This window comes from Cynoglossus semilaevis, chromosome 13, assembly GCF_000523025.1.
Source record: "Cynoglossus semilaevis isolate Cse_v1.0 chromosome 13, Cse_v1.0, whole genome shotgun sequence".
Lineage (NCBI taxonomy): Eukaryota > Metazoa > Chordata > Actinopteri > Pleuronectiformes > Cynoglossidae > Cynoglossus > Cynoglossus semilaevis.
Genome location: NC_024319.1, coordinates 8,265,835 through 8,283,466, shown reverse-complemented (window position 1 = coordinate 8,283,466; position 17,632 = coordinate 8,265,835). Strand labels below are relative to the sequence as shown.

General features: G+C 39.3%; 2 protein-coding genes across 2 annotated transcripts in view; one reads left to right on the top strand and one right to left on the bottom strand.

The window, feature by feature from the left end:
• The window catches only part of nbeal2 (neurobeachin-like 2), a 36,111-nt gene extending 25,015 nt beyond the window's left edge, over positions 1 to 11,096 (bottom strand). The window contains 6 exon segments of the mRNA XM_025061518.1: positions 1,128 to 1,210; positions 1,443 to 1,555; positions 2,386 to 2,467; positions 2,671 to 2,835; positions 3,025 to 3,113; positions 10,455 to 11,096. Of these exon segments, the coding sequence (XP_024917286.1) occupies positions 1,128 to 1,210; positions 1,443 to 1,555; positions 2,386 to 2,467; positions 2,671 to 2,835; positions 3,025 to 3,113; positions 10,455 to 10,532 (610 nt within the window). The 5' untranslated portion in view covers positions 10,533 to 11,096.
• Positions 11,097 to 12,353: 1,257 nt separating this feature from the next.
• ccdc12 (coiled-coil domain containing 12) lies at positions 12,354 to 17,595 on the top strand. The gene is made up of 7 exons (XM_008323331.3): positions 12,354 to 12,516; positions 14,203 to 14,276; positions 16,146 to 16,225; positions 16,732 to 16,793; positions 16,884 to 16,918; positions 17,005 to 17,081; positions 17,324 to 17,595. The coding sequence occupies exons 1-7, from the start codon at positions 12,433 to 12,435 to the stop codon at positions 17,401 to 17,403; spliced, it is 492 nt and encodes a 163-aa protein (XP_008321553.1). The 5' UTR covers positions 12,354 to 12,432; the 3' UTR covers positions 17,404 to 17,595.
• The last annotated feature ends 37 nt before the right edge of the window (positions 17,596 to 17,632 follow it).

Genomic DNA, 17,632 nt, shown 5'->3' with positions numbered 1-17,632 from the left:
GCAGAAAGTTAGCTAAAAGTTAGTTAAAAAAGGTAACCTATAATAAGGTATACATCAGACACTTTTAATCTATATATTTATAGTTAAGTTTGGTGATCAAATGCTACAAACTTAGCAACAATGCTAATAGAAGAGCACAGCTAATGGCTAATAAGAGAGGTGGTTAGCAGAACGTAGAATAGTTAGCACAGCAATTAGCCAACTTGTATGGTGTAATTACCTTCCTTGAGAATTTTGAAAAATTACTCAAAATGTACTTTTGATTAAAAAAATAGACAACAGAAAATAACAACAATAACAGTTGAACACGCTTTTTAAAATTCTCTTGCACTGCCACCAACCTAAACCAGGGTTGCATCATCATTAAGCCTATTTGGCAAGACTATTACACAGACAGACTCAACATTTCAAATAGAGCTTTGGATAATTCCTCTGGTTTGGACATCGGTAAACATTTCAGGGCTGAGCCACATTCCTCACAGGTCATTAAACTCCCATAAATATGCACGTTTGAAGGTGAATGAAACTTTCATACATTGTATTATTGTCTTAAAGTAATCTGCCAACCAATTAACATACTGTAAGTAGAAGGACTAGTTCTTTGTAATTGTCAAAAACAATATTTAAATCAGGCTTATGTCTGTGGAAAAGGAAACTCACCGAAAGAAATGAAAGAAAGGATGCTAACTGCGTTTTTTTTATACCTCCCATGCAAAATTTTAATATTAATCTCTTCTAATGTGCAACATTTAATATTTTAAATTCATTTTATAATTATTTAATTAATTATTATTGTATTTCAATTAGTTATATATTTTTTGATAAAACAATATTGATATTTCAAAGTGTTTGAGTGTGTGTTGTGAGAAATATTGTTATTTTTCTTAAATAAATAATAGAAAATATATAGTTTATACAATAATATAATATAAAATATTTTGATATTTCAACTTGACCAATATTTCAGTTTTCTAATGGACATTAGTAGCATTAGCATCAGCATTATTTCAATACCTTTTTTCTCATGTGGAAAATTTAAATATTTAAATTCTCTTATGTAAACCTAACCTAAATCCAAAGCGGAATTTCATGGCGTTAACTGACTGTGATCACAGGGAGTGTCTCACCATTGAAGAGAGCAGGCAGCTCCTCCGGTAAGGCCAAGGGGGAGAACTTGTACTTGTTCCTCTCCTGTAAGCTCACCTCCTCCCTGCAGCACAAAACGTCTCAGAGGTCATGACACTTTTACAAACCCATCGCTTAATCAGAGCACAACAGCTACTAATAGTAGTGGCACTTAAAGAAGCTTAACAAAAAAGCAACAGGATGAGGTGTCACAAAAAGCAAAAATGTTGGGCAACTTCTTTTAGTCTTTGTGCGACTGAATTCCACCTCCTACACACATTCAGGCGAACTCCTGAGTTGAGACGAGACAAACTCACCCTGCTAGGCGTCTCCTCCACGTTTGATAAGGGTCAAAGAGACTCTCACACAGCACCAGTCCGTACTGCACCACCAACTGCAGAGAAGGCAGCTCTCCTTGTCCACGTTTGAGCTGCAGAAGATACAGGTGTTTTATAATGCAGTTAAAAGCAATGCTAATAGAATGCTAGGAGTCGACTAAACAACAGTTTCAAATGTCATGAATGAGGAACTGGACAATTTACGCTTCTCTTCTGTTTGGCATTTTTTCAAAATACAAGATTTAAGACTTTATTCATCAAATGGCGCTAAAACACACAACGATAGTCAATAGTTTCCTAATTTGTAAATATACAGCAATAAAACATGTAAAGAAAAAATGTACTAAAAATCGAAGGCTAACAACAATTATTAGAAGTAGAGCCTGTCAACAAAATAAAAAAGGAGAAAAAGATTTCTTCCTATTTTCACAGCAGTATAAATCTGTAAGTGCCGACCGCGTGTGTGGTCCTTTTAGATGTTTTTAAAAATGTCAGACCTTTGGAACTGATTCACAGTTGGAGACAGAACAGTACAGACTTTGAATCATTAGGAAACTGCTTTAACACCTGAGCTGAGAAATATGATGATTAAAAAAACCTGCAAGTTCAACTGAATTTATTAGTGTGCTGAAATTATAATAATTATTAAGTAATATATTCAACTTGATCAGGGGGAGTTGGAGCCAATACTAAAAGTCAAGGTCCAGTGTGAAATTCCATACTGAAAGATGGGAAATCAAACTAATCACCAAGTTTTCTTTTTGCTTTACAGCAAAGAGTGCTACACATTTCTGCTACGTTGTGGCTTTCAAAATATGTATTAAACATAACAGGACCCAGGTTTGTTTGTAGTAATACTAATCCAGACTGCATCAGCTAACACTCACAGTTATCTTTTAAATCCCATTAACGACAGCCTCACCTGGTGCAGACAGAAATTCAAAAGCCTGATGGTTTCAAACACAAAACCCGGCGTCTTTTCTTGGTCAATGTTCTCCAGGTTTCTAGAAGAAGGAAAGAAATACATGTGAGTCAGTGTAATGCTCTGATAGATACATTTATTTTTAGCTATTCTAACCAGTATGGTGAGGTGACTTCAGTACATATTTTTATATATCCAGGCTCCAGTCGTGATTAAACACAACATGCACCCTTTGAGAACGTTGACTGTAGAGAGTCTCCATGCCGACAGACGACTCAATCGTACCTGCAGATGATGATGAAGAACTTGATGAGGAGCAGTGGGTGTGGTGTGCTGCTGTTTTGCTCGACGCCGCCGGAGAGGTGGAGTGCACTGTGCCATAGCTGCGTGCTAAGGAACACCAAGACCTCTCTGGGGAGCGAGGGCACCTCGGAGCTGGACTCCTCCAGCCTGGAGGACATGCGGAGGAAGATAAGTGAGGTGATGTGGAAGGAGAAGGGAGGCAGTGTCAGTGGGAGTCGACGGATCGCGTAAACATGTTAAAACAGCGTCTGCAACGAAAGTCGCAGCTGGCACTGCTTTAGGAAATGTGAGGTTTTTATGTCTAGGTTGTCGATCATTTGGTAAATGTCAGCTCACCTCCGAGGCTCCAGTGAGTGCACATCAATGAGCCGCTCAAAGGATGCCACAAAAGCCTCCAACCACTGCTGCAGATAGCCCACATCTTTCTGCAAGGGGGGAGAAAAGAACATGAGTTTAGTTTTGGCGCTTAGATGCTCATACACAGTACAGATGCATGATTTAAAGATCACAAAGAGCATTCTCTGCTCTTTATTTGCTTTTCCTACATTATAACAAACTTTGACACTGAGATTGAAAACTCTGTACTTGACTGAATCATTTGACCTGTTTTTTTTTGCAACAGGATGTTGTACCTCAGAGAGGAACACATGAGCCAATTCTGTCCTTTTTCAAAAAGGGAGGTGTACTGCAACAAAGTCCAAACATCCTCCCGTTTCTTTATGTTCACTCAAGTTCGTACGTTCCACCCCGCTTTGTGTTGAAGACACGTTACTACAATAAACACAGCTGAACGGGCGCTTCAAGTGTACGAGGATGCCAGTGTGAAGGAGTCATTATCAAAGCTTTAATCAGCTCCTGCAGTGCACTCATCACACACACACACACACACATTTGACAAAGTCAAACTAAACAGAACATCTTGTAACCAGGCTGCATGTACTGTGAGTTGGAACATGGTGAAATCTTTGATTAGTAATGCCCATTAGCTCTGTTGTGACACAGCAGCCTCTTGGAAAACAATTGCGAGTGATTGGAGATGGTTAAGTTTTGTTCTCGCGGCACAGAAATAACCTAAGGTAAACATCTCCCTGTGAAAGGCATTCATACTTCCTGAAGACAAACAGACCAAAAAGTACAACAAATGAACAACGTCCTGCTGATAATGTGGGCAACAATTAGGGCTGCACCATGACCTTGGTGTAAAGTGCTCTAAGCTGTTCTGCCTGTTGGAGCTCACGGCATGTCTAATGTGCACATAATGTTCACACTTCCTCTACAGAATGTAATGGAAAACGAATGCATCTGACTCTGGCAACCCTGTGTGACTGTGTGACTCTAATAAAGCTGCAGTCATTTTAAATGTACATTACCAACTGGCATTGACTTATGAGCCAGTCCATCTCTCATTGTACGCAGCTGACCCAGGCGCCCGGGTTTTAGTCAACCCAGTCTTCAGTGTGTAGTCCAGAGTCAGCAGCTCAGCCGCTGCACATCACTCCTTCAGTCAGCAGCGCCGTCCAACCCGCTCGCTTCTCCTCTCCGAGTGTCAAGTGAACATCCAGGAAATGACATGTCACTTTAACCATAGCTCATTTCCTCTGTACGCCTCATCAAACCCCTTCCTTCTTTGCTTCTTATGCTAGTCCTGAGCAGATATGACAGTGGCGCCGTGTGAGCAGAGGTGACATTGGCTCCGTACAGGCACCAATAACCAATAAGGAAGCCGGAATGCAACTATAGTAAAATGTGATCAAAGTGAAAAACAAAACACATCAAAAACTACACTACAAAAGAAGCAAAAATAAATTGTTCTGAGACATTTACAAAAGTATTTTAAAAAAATTATTACAGTATATATGAAACTCTCTCCACAAGGAAAAGGAAACAGTGAACAAGCTATTGTTCTCTGCCTCCAACGTCTGGACCATCAGGTATTTGAGGCCTGAGCAGGAGAGGCACGGACACAGAAATACCTGCAACACCCCTTTGTCTTTGTTTTCCTTTCCACTACACAAGAGCAGAATGACTTTACTCCTCCCAAACGGGTCATAATGACTGCAGTTCATGACTCACCATCGTTTCATGTCCCCTTGCGTAGGACACATCCACAATTAACGTAAGTGCAAGGGACATGTTGCGTAATGAATAGAAACAGTGACACTTCACACCAACGCTGATTGACAACAGTCTTTGTTACTTTGCAAATTTGTTCTGCACTTTATACAGTGACACGCTGCCTAAACACAACTCCGTGCTCAGCTCAGCTTGTGAGCCAACCTGGGCCCAGTGGAGGGTTGAGGATGTTTAACTTGAGAAAGAGCAGTTCAAATAATTAAAATTTAAAAAAAAGTTTTTATTTCCAAAACCTTCCTTCTCAAGCTCGACGGTTTAGTCATCTTGTCAGTAAATATGTGACAGAAATAATATTAGGTTTAACAGTGAATATTAAGTTTATGTTTTTGTTTAAAGTTTATACAGTTTTTGTTAGGAGGTAGTTAATATTGAGATAATATTGTACAGCGCACTTTAGTTGAATTTCACTCTACTTCATGAACAATCAACGCCCTGAGAATTGCAGATGACATTAGATACCAGTTGCATTTTATTGTACAAAATATGGTCCAATGGTCTATGATCCTAGGTTTCACTATTTATTTTTTATAATGGCCTAAGAATCTGTTCCCACAGGTTTTATGATCATCAACAGCCACAGAGAAAGACCATATTCAACATTATATATCATACATTCAACGCTGGGAGCTTAGACTTTATTCCATTGTGTTGATTAATGGGAATTGTATCGTCAAATAACAAAAAAGTTCAAATTCAAAAGACTTGTCATTAATTATTTGTAGATCTTGGATTTATCATCCTTTTTCTTTACTCAAGCAGAATGACTGTGAAACTTGCTCCACAACTCCATTGATAGGTGGATGGATGAATGTTGATCAGCACATCTGAAGAAATCCATATCCCCTTATTGCTGTTTTATCAACTCCACAGCGTTGCCTAGAGCTCAGTGGTTGCCCAGCAGAAAATGAACACATTAAACACACCGTTAGAGCGGATCTTAAAAGGCAGCTACGAGGTACCAGCCATTATAAACAGTGTCATTTATCTCTCTTCTCTCTGCACATGGCCAAGCAGCTGTGTTTCTCTCCGCTGCTTGGCATTCTGCTTCACTCCAGCATCCTGCACAAGTGAGAGCAAAGAGCACTTTGATTTTGCTGCTTGGCAGCTCTGTTGGTCAACAGGGGACACTGAGACACATGGGGGAATTTGATCACAGCGTTCACAAGGCGATTAGTCAACTGTAAAGATGGCTGCTTTTGTTGTTGGATCACTCTACAGAGATGGAAATATGGCAGAGAAAAAAAAACAACAACAAAACTGCTCATTATCTCCTCATGGCAAGTACGGGAGGTGATTTCACAGCTGTGTCCATGAGGAAATTGGCTTCTCACCATTCCTGATACTACAGGCTCTAATTAGTCACTCCAGCATTCTCTAAAGCTAATAATCACAAGCTAATCACATACTATTCAACAACATGTGGTGGACTCACATCTAACAGTATTCACAATTGTCTAAAATAATTCAGCGGTCATATCAATGTCCTATAACATAATATAATATAATATAAAGGTCCAATAATGTCTTTAAGTCAATTTAACATTTACACTTAATATTCAGCTAGTTGCCAACAACACAGTATAATGTCACTGTCTTCTTCTGGGACAGTTATGATATTTTTAGCAGCAGTGCCTGTAGCAGAAGACATTTTTTACATTCTGAGAATATACATTTTGAATTTTAACCTTTAATGCCACAGTACGACTACAGTATTCAAAACATACTGTCAAAAACTGCACTGTGGACCTTTGGGTCTTGAACAAACTCTTTTAAGTGGTGAAATGATAAACATGGCTCCTTTGATGAGGAGTTTGAAGATTCCCACGCTAGGCTAATTCAACAACTACTACCTAACTGAACTGCTGCACAGTTATACCCTCAACTAGAAATATAAAACAGGCCTTAATGAGGTGTGACCTGTAAAGGTTATTACAGTACATTCTGACATCAGGACTGTGTTGAATAATGCTGTTTGGCTGTCATCAATGATTTGATCTGTCAAATATTTTACTACATCCGTGATTTAATCGCGCACCTTTGTGTACATCCACACCTGTGAGGCAGCAGCACTGACACTGGTCTGTGAAACACTGTCTCATCTCCACTCTGATGAGTCCGAAAATAGTTCCAGTAGAGCTGGTTTTCACTGAAAGGCGTGAGCACCTACGTGGGTTTGCTGGCATGGTTTCATTTGATGTGACATAAAAAAATAATTTTCTAAAACCTGGAAACACTTTGTCAATCCATGTAACAACTTTCTAAAAATGTGTTCAATCAGTGGCTGCCTGTTCCATTCACTGTGATGTCTCGCAACTGGTTGATTTCAACGCAAGCCTCATTAAAAGCTTCCGATCATTCCTAAACCTCTGTTCATCTGAAAAAGTCTCGCCAGGGGTGTGGGATTTTATTGCACAATCGAAGGAAACAGAGTTCCTCTTCCACCAACGAGCCCGAGCAGGCCCAACTCTGTCCTGTTGCAAAACCTAAGAGATGCCTCAGATGCACATACTGAGAAATGATGAAATCAGATATTCAGACTTATTACAGCATTAGCTTAATCATTTTTGACAAACTGTCAGAAACAAACCCATGTATTATGTATGGTAAAAAGGAGAGGTGGGGGGTATCCCTCTCGATATCTCTCTTTTAGGTCTAAAAATGACTGCTGGGTGTGGTTTCATTAAATGATTGCTTTTTTTGTAGAATTCAGGTCAGAACATGATCTGTTGCCTGGTCTGAAGCCTGAATTTAATTTAATTTTTGGCATAAAAAAATCTCTGAAAAATCTTAAACACTTTTTAACAGGTTTTCCTTCAGGGTTTGGTTGTTATTGTTGAAATTGTTCATTTCTGTAAGTTATATTTGAAATGCCTAATTTAATTAAATGTAACAAGGACAAGAACTTGACAAAGGAAATAATAATAATAATAAAAAAAAAAACGGTTGGTGAGACCAGAGGCGCGTCTGACAATATTTTATTATGTAATGTTATTTTATTACAACTCACACTTTTTGGAAAGAAGTGCTCTGTATTAAAAATATTTGAGTCGGCCATTATTACACATCACTCACATTTATATTTAGACGTTCAGGGTGTGTGTGAAACAGCTGTGTGGGTGTGTTTTATTTGACTGAAGGAGCCAGTGTCTGACCAGCACTACTACATTATAATCACATTAATAAAAGACAAAGTACAAGGCACTTTGACCTCCGGTTTACTGAAGATAATTTGGGAACACCGTACATTTCTTGTCTTAATTTTTCCACTCCAGTGGTAAAATTAAGACATTTTTCCACTGGAGTCTGTAGGTGTATCCTCTGCACTAACTTGACAGACAGGCAGACAACAAATAACATTAAACCAAATGACACGTTGGTGTCTAAATAAAGGGCAGGTGTTTGTTCTCTAAAGTGGTTCTGCAGCCTGTTTTTCTCTGAGTCACAGAAGGTGGTGACACTGATCTGCTCAGTCAAATCACTTTTCCTCTGCCGTCCTTCCTGGCTGTAGGGACATTCGATTTGCACACATGCAAAGTCCACAGGTGAAAAAGCTATGGAACCAGTAGTTACACTGTTTCATCCTTGGGTATGAAACAGAGGAAGAACATTTTCGCGGGTTTTACTTTTTCTTTTTTACACATCACAGTAGCTGAGAAGTAGCATCAATGAGTCAAACAGCAGCTGATGGTGGTGGTGGTTTCTCACATGGCGATTTAAGACAGTTGTCAAATCAGCCACACACACCTACACACACCCACCAATGACATTTCCACCAGTCAAGTGTCTGTGTACCGAATTTTCCGGACTCTAAGTCTCACCGGAGTATAATAATAATGTTCTTATGTTAGACTTCATGGTTTAGTTGTATTACTTTAAGTGGTATGGTAGAGTAGCATTGTTCAACTGTCACAAACGCAGACAGCACCTCTTGTGGAGATAGATGATATGGCAAATATTTTGACATTAAAGTGTTTGGAATATAAGTCGCAGCACCAGACAAACTACCAAAGATGGTGCGACTTATAAACACAGTAATCCAACCTCCAATCTGCCTGTTCAGAGACTGTGGGAAAATCCCATGTTTGCCATGTCGAAACAACCGGCACGGATAAAACAAGTGTCCCCAGGCTCCGCGACGAGCATCCAGTACAGACATACTTGACACAGTAGTCTCCTCTTGTTTGCCTGTCCTCAGGCTGAGTAGCATATTGTAAATGCATTGAACAGCAATGTTTAATTTATTCACAACCAGCCGGTCTGACTTCTCCCGAGCACTTTGCACTTTAATATCCAACTAAAGCTGTTGCAGCCAACAGTGGGACTAAAGCATCACACACACTGGCCGATTTAGGCAGTTGTGAAAAATAGAATAAAATTTTACTCAGCAGAGAGTCACAGAGTTTAGGTTCCCAGGCATGGTGATGAAAAATGTTCCCACCCTAGTCATAGTTTTGGTTCCCTTTAAACGTATAAAACATTCAGGGCATGGCAAAGGCAAAACATGGACACCTCCTACTTCTGCTACTGCGACCAACATAACTGCTAATAGAAATGTTGGTTGTAAAATGTGTCTTGTTATTAACAGGTTTGTTAACGTGAGGGACATCATGTCAGACCATAGATCACTTATTTAAACTACTTTGTTTGTTTGTTTCGACTTTTGCTTGTTGGACAGCGTCCTCGGGTGCTTTGACAGGTTATGTGTAATGACATGCATTATTATTGTGGTGTTGTTATTATTATTATACATTTCATGGGTGCCACTGATTAAATCGAGCCTTATTCAACTCACTTGGACAACAATAGTTACCCACATTTAAAATGTTAAACCACATTACAGGACTTTAGTTGACGCGGTGCTTAAATTGTGTTTATAGCAGCGCCCTGCAGGAGAAGAAGGAAAACTCTGATGTCTTTTGTTTAAAATAGTCGTAGAAAACAACTTCGCCTGTTCATAATAACTCATAATCATTCTTTTCAGAAACCTGTCCTGAGACCATCGATGGACTTTAGCCTTTAGCTTCACCTTCAAACCTCTTGAATGCTATGAATTAAAAAAAAGCATCGTTATAACTGGAATGATTTATCTTGACTAACCGGTTGACCAATTAGGTTCTAAGTGACAGTGACAGAAAAACTAAATGTGAAGTCTTTAGCAAAACACATTAACACGCAAATTCACACATGAACCGAGTGAACAGGAACAGGAAGTTTAGGTCACAACCACCTGCGCTGCAGGTACATAAACCGACAGACGAGGCTTTGTTATTAGGATTATTTAACTCGTATGCCGCCACACTTTGGTCATTTCAGCGGCCCAGTGTGACAGGTACACACACGTAACATGATATCCTTGAAATGTGCGCAGAGGGCAGCCTTCACCTCCGGCCAAACAAACATCTGCTGGACAAACAGTGGAGAAAAGGCCACTTCCTCGTCAAAAGGTTCCATGACAAAACAGAATGACACATAACTGGAACATAAACACAGCATGTGTGATCTGAGGCTCACAGACATATTTTTTGCGATATTTATTGGCTCTTGTTCTAAACTTCCCGCTGAGCTGCTGCTACTGGAGCTGCCGTAACAACAGGTGTCAGCGGCAGGTCTTCCGCACTCTCTCACTCACTCACCTTGGTGTAGTACAACATCCACAGCTCGTACAGCCGTTCTTTCGATGCCACCCCTCCGCTTTTATGGTTGCTCATCATCGGCCCTTTGTTCCCTCTTATTTTTCAACAAAATTGGTCAAAATGTGGAGCATGGTCACAGAGCCGGATCTGTGTGAAGTTGTTTCCTGAAGGCAGGAGGACGCGCTGCGCTCCTATGAACCATCTCTGCTCCGAAAAGATCCACTAACATAAACCCACACTCAAGTGCTGATGGCCGCGGTCAAAGTTGCCAGAGTGGGGTGAAGAGAAAACATGACGGTGTCAGCGTGGAAACGGAGCGATCAGTGTCGAAATGCTGGAGGCAGGAACAGAACTGCGTGGAGATACGTGCACTGAGAAACACCCATGTCCGCATTTAGACCGAGCCTCCTGTTCTGACTGAAGCTGCTGCTGCTGCTGGTGGTGGTGGAGGTGGTGGAGTAGGATTCCTAATGGAGAGAGTTACAGCGGAAGCAACAGATGCAATACACACAAGACTGAAGTAAAGACTGGCTGTCAGTCTGCAGACATGTTAGAGCATCTAACAGACCTGGGTGATCTGTGTTGGAGTATAAGAACAGGTGCCTAAAATAGGGCCACATTTTTCAAATAACATTTTTAATTTAGCTTCTTCCCTTTCCTGCAGGAGAATAGACTAGAATATAATATAATAAAATAGAATATTATTGTCATTCAACACATGAAATAATGCACATCAAAATGAGAAGTCACTACAGTCCCTAAGTGTACACTGTCAAATACAGAGTTAGAGGGATAGAAATTCTATTAATAATAAAACGCATTTTCCTTCCTGTATAGTTTTAATGAAGGATGAAAAAGAGCTTCAACAAAGCAATCTTTAAATATAACTATCTAAAGAGTATGCCTAGTCTTCTTACTTTAAAATAAGAGACATTGCCTATAAATTATCTAAGATAATATAATAGATTTTTAAAAAATATCCATTGTTCTTTATAGAGGCTGAATAATGGAAGACAAACAACATTTAACCAAATAAAACCACCATTTCTTTCATGTGAGGGTTTGTTCCTACAGCATGCACAAATACAGAATGTATCAATCTTCTCTGGACATGCAGTTTGTCTGTTGTGCTCTACAGATAGTTTAGAGACTTTTATCTACTGTGTTCACTCATACTGCGGTGTAGTATATTGGGCTGTTATCTGTACTGGTTCACTTCGAGGATGTAGGTGTGTGATATGATATTAACAATCAAGTAATATATGATTCTGATGATGTTTACATTTATGCATTTAGCAGATGCATTTATCCAAAGCGATTTACACGAGGACTAAATCCACTGGGGCTCAAACTCAGGACCTTCTGTGTGTAAGGCAGGTATAATGACCGTTACACTATGACGTAATGTGTTGTCTATTACATTTTTCATCTTTATCTTGTCACGACTTAATCTTTATCTAACTGATGATTACAAGAGGACGGTCACAGCGAAACTTGAGGCAGCTGTATTGCCATAGCAATGCCCTACATTCCTAACAAGGACATGACAGTGTGACCATCAATAGGCAGAACATTGTGTCACTTTTAGAAGCCTGTGTGATAATTCCATTTATTCTATAAAAATGTTTTATTAATATTTCCATGTAGATTTTTTTAAACAATCTATTTGTTTGTTGAAAAAAAAACCCTGAATATAACTCCTACCAATCAAATTCACATTAATACATTATACATAAAATATACATCCTGGTGTTAAACAATTAACATAACAGCAATGGAAACAAATTAAGTTTTAATTAAAAAATACTATCAATTAATTGCTGATTTATGTAAATAACCTATACAAACGAAACAAAATCACGTGATCAAGAACGGACTTGCAAGCGATGTGCTCGACGATCGTTATCCGCAGCCAGGATGAGTAGGGGACTTCGGAAATAGTCGATTAGCGTGTGTAGCTCATAGAACAGAAACAAACATGGAGAAAAATGTTGGGTCACTTCAGGAGCAGGCGCTGAAGAGGAAAGAGAGGCTAAAAGCGCTTCGAGACAAAAAAGTCCATGTAAGTTGCAAGTCCGCCTGCATTTAGGCCATAATAAAGGCGATTAAGCCAGAAAACGCGCTCACTCCATACGTTAGCTATGTTAGCAGACCTAGCTTACCACTTACGTGTGTATAGCACAATTATTCGGATATCCCAAAATGTTAATGTGTTGGAAAGATTTTTATTATTGTTAAGGTTTCTTATTATTGTTGTTAAAAGTGTCTTCATGATCGACATCAACCAGTTTGACTCCTGGGCTAAATAGCTGAGCTAAGAAGCATGGTTTCTTTCACAGATACTGACAAAGTTCCCGACGTCAAGCATGGTTTCTTTCACAGATACTGACGTTCGCGACGTATTTATGCATTGGATCATGTATTTTAAAGGATGTTTTTTGCCTTGAAAATCCAAATAGTTTAAACTGTTAAACTATTTGTACTATTTATATATTTTGTCTAGTACTACATCACCCCCATCAATTGAAAAATCACACGAAAAAGCAATCATCGTTTACTACGAAGACGATCATAAATTGTTGTTGGTAACTACAAACAAATCCTTCGACCACAGTAAATTCATTACACATTTCACGTAAAGATTGTAGAAATGTACAGAGTGATCCACATTAAAATATGTGTAACCTTTTCGCTTGATTTCTTTTATTAATTATAGTTCATACAAGATCTTATATTCTGTTAGTGGTAACTGTGAGTATATACTGTACAGTACATGGTGATTTTTATTTGTAGTTTTAGTAGCTGAACAGTAGAAGCTTATGATTAGTAGTATTACTGAAATTACAGCTGCACCTTAAGCTCCACCCACGTTTAGCTAATTTGACAGTGATGAAGCAATGTTTAAAAAGTCCTTCCCTTCTTCACATGTTTTTCTTCTACATCTTTCAACTATAATCACCAGTAAATGACAACACATGAATGATAAGGCCTCATATTTGACATCACACTGTCATACAATTGAACCAATAAATGACTGTGAGTTTGTTGTTGAGTGATATAATCATTTAACTGAAAACACAAGCAATACAGATGGAGCCTGTATTTGGTAAAGATTCTCTCTGTTTGTCTTACAGATAAAATAAAATATATAATTTAAAAAACTTTATACATACGAGCTGTAAAACTCTTTCCTTTTTAGTGGCTGCACCTCTGTTGCTTACATGTCTTAATTATTCTTCTCTGCTTTTGAAATCGGTCAGCTGTGACTATGAACTCATCTTGTAGCAGGAGACACTTGTCAGTGTGTAAGGTTGAGCTGCCGTTTTGTACAGTAGTTAACAAACAAGTTTCTCCAGCTATTGAAAGAATATAAGCCTACTAGCTTGGCTAGAAATGTTTGATAAATGACAGTTGACATTCCTGAGGCCTGTGTTAATTTTCCCCTTTGTGCTACACTTTAAGAATGTTTCAGTACACTGAATTGTTCTAGCAGCTATACAGGAAGCCTCTTCAGGAAAATGTAAGATGGGAGGGTCTGTTAGCCGTTGTTAGAGTCTCCACTGGAGGTCAATTGTTTTCGCTCTCTTTTTCTCATACTTTTACAACTACTGTATGTCGGTGTAGACATATATTTTTTCATTAGCCGGATTGTTTAATAACTGAAATAAAAATGTTATATAGATGTCTATTTGCAGTATCTTTATAAAACTAAAGGACTTCATGATCTGTTTTTTTTTTTTTTCAACAGGGCAGAGAAAATGAAGATGGGGAGCCGGAGTCGAAAAAAGCTTCTTTAGAGGAGGCTTCAGAAGGCAGGCACAGGTTGGTCCATTGTTTTACTTGTTCTCTTACAAAATGTGGCATGTTACTTTACGCTGTCACATGATTTCTTGCCTCAAGGCCAAAGATTTTTTAAGCTGCACAACCAGAGCTGGTACCTAAGATTTATGTTGATAGTGGGAGGGTTTATCTGTCCTCTATCTTAAGACTGTCTTATGTGTTTACACAGCTAGACCACAGTGTTGTAGGATAAGTCTGTCAAATGACCTGCAGCTCCCCTGACGGTGTGTCTCACAATGCAGGAAGAGCAGCCATCTTTCCTGTCCTACAGGACCTTTATTCCATTGTTTATATCTAATGACTGTGTGTTGACGACACTTAGGGAGTGTCTCAGTGTTTCCTCCAGTTGAACAGGACAGATCTCTCTCTCTCTCCCCCCGCCCCCTCTCTTTCTCTTTCTGTCTGTCTGTCTGTCTCCCTTTCCGTTTGTCTTTCTCATTAGAACCACAACAAGTCAACATTTATGTAACCTCATTTAGACATCAGTCACTGGAAAGAAAAAAGTGTATACATATCTAAGTTGCAAAGTCATGAAACGAGCATATAACAGCACACTGGTGTAATGTATCCTGGGATTATTATTAAAATTTCATGGGAGGTCAAATTTCCAAAACATTGCCACCGGCAAACAAGTGCTTCCTTTTCTTTAACTAACCTCTATCTCACTGTGGCTTTTGTGAAACTTGACAGGACTAATGTGGTTAAATATCAATACAAATCAATAAAACATTTTGGAGTTTGAGCTTCACCTTCATTGAACGGCTCTGCTAAAAACCTCTGCTTTTCCTTCTTACTTACTACTTAATTCTGAACAATTTATCACTGGTTTGCGCTGATGCCTCAGTGCTGGAGGTGGATTTGTGTAAACATCCCACACTGGTTTCCATACATCATAGAGTGACTGTGATGGTTGATTTCTTTGTCAACTGACTTAACACAAATATTCAGTTCCCAACTGATTGTCTGTGTCTTTAGACAAAATTATACTGATCTGAATGACCTTACCGTACAGAAGAGTGATTCACAATTTGGGGGGTGGACATCCCTTGGGGTCATGGAGTAATTGCAAGAAGGCCCAGCAGGTCAACTTTTACCATTACAATAAAAAATAGATTTTGTTCAAAATCTATAGGAAAGAACATATCGACATAAATTAGTAGTCTAAAACCTTTGCCCATTATTTCTGCCACCAATGACTGGTGGTCACTATTAAGAAAATATTTTTACCATGATAACAAAAGTTCAGCGAAAGCATTTTCCAGGGTGGGGCTGGTGAGACGATCTCTGGACTATGATTGGACTTCAGTCAGCTGCCCTCACAACATTACTGGAGTTTCTGCCCTTAGCCATATAAGGCAGTGGTCTGTGCAGTGTCAGCCAGACTGTAATGGATGTTGTGGGATTGCACTCTCTCAGGCTTCATCATGAATCCATGCTTAGCTCCCAGCAGCTGATCATTCTTGTCGGATGGCAGTTTAGCTGCGTGCACTTTGAGCGTAATCTGCAGAGATGTCAGTCAGTGCTAGCCAAGGAATCGCTGGTGTGGAGACGTGATGAAAGAGGGCCTACTTCTACATCAAGGATTGCATTCCTCAGCTGTTAGCTGCTCTCACTGACGCTGTGCCAGGCAGCAGGTGGAACATCTTAATGAGATGTAGTCATAGTAATAAAGAAGGGCCATTATACCCAACCTCCTTCCACACGTTAATGTGCAGCTGGGCACAGTTTTCAGTTGGTTCCTAAATGCTTCCAGTCATTGCTTTGTGGAATTAACACGTCGACACTGCCACCTGGTGGAATAATAGATGATAATGCTATAGTTTCTCTCTCCTCACTTTACTCTGCCCTCAGAGAGCTGAAGCTGAGGAATTACACTCCAGAGGATGAAGAGCTGAAGGAACGACAGGTGCCCAAAGCAAAACCAGCATCAGGTGTGAACTTTTTTTTTCCTCCTTAAAATACCTTAAAAACAGGGACAAAATGAGTTCTGTGTTTTGTAAGTGAAGTTATACTTAATGTTTATGGCTATCGGGACATCAAACATGTTCATAGACTATGAAACGCCACTGAACAAGACTTACTTTATATGTAGTTATGCAAAATATAGAAGCTTGAAGCAACTATAGTCTTCAAGTTATTGTTTTGGGGCCAGTGGAAATATATTGTTGTGTGTTACTGTATCTACAACAATGCCCTCTGCTTGAATTTTCCCATTTTACTTTTTTTTTTGCAAGTGGGACATTTATTGCATTGGAATGTTACTCTGTGAAAGTAAATAGATCTTGTTTTTGGCAGTAATTTAGGAAATGTAGAAAAGGATGGTGGTGGGCATGATGAGCTAAGAGGAGGAGACACCTTTTTGGCTCTAAATGTCCAAATAAAGCCGTTTACATGTGTTGTGTATTTTTGCAACATTTTTGACTGACTTTTCTTGCAGTGGAGGACAAAGTTAAAGACCAATTAGAGGCAGTCAATCCTGAACCCATCATTGAAGAAGTGGTAATTGAATCAGTCTCAATGGAAATATGATTTCATGTATTTATACATCTACATTAATGCTACACTTATGTACGTTTCTTAAATCTGCAGGATTTGGCCAACCTCGCCCCCAGAAAGCCAGATTGGTGAGAGTCACGAACAGTTCTTGTAAATAATCAGAATGATCACTTTGTTGCTGACATTGTTCTTGTCTTCTTGATTCTGAATCCAGGGACTTGAAACGTGACGTAGCCAAGAAACTGGAGAAGTTGGAGAGGAGAACACAGAGAGCCATCGCTGAGCTCATCCGTCAGTATTGTCCTTTCATGTAGCTGGGTGTGAATGTGAAATGGTGTTAATTGCTTTGTGGTTTTCACCCCCCACAGGGGCTGCATGTCTGATGACAGCCAGAGTCGAACGTCTACACTGACGTGTTACATATATTTCTAAATAAAGTCTTGTTGCTCAGTATTTTGTAGGCCATGCAATCAAATTCCCTAAAGTTAAAGCAAACAATTGACTTTTTTGGTTTTCATTTTTGGTTTGTCCAGGAGATCGTCTTAGAGGCAGTGAAGAGGAGTTGGCAGGAGCAGTGGGAGCAGTGGGAGTGGAGCAGGGAGACTCTGAATGAAGTTGTGATGGTGATGCTTGACAGTGAGAGCGGAATTTACTTGGACTGAACCATCACAGTTGACCTGGCCTGTCAGACCTTTGTTACTGTGTAATTACATATGGATATGTAATAATGCATCCTGTAAATGTGGTGAATTTGAGGTGCATTTTGTGTAAAGTATTTTTTTTTAATAAATTCAAATAATTTGAATGTTTGTGTTTTTTGAGAAAACAAGAAAACCGTATGT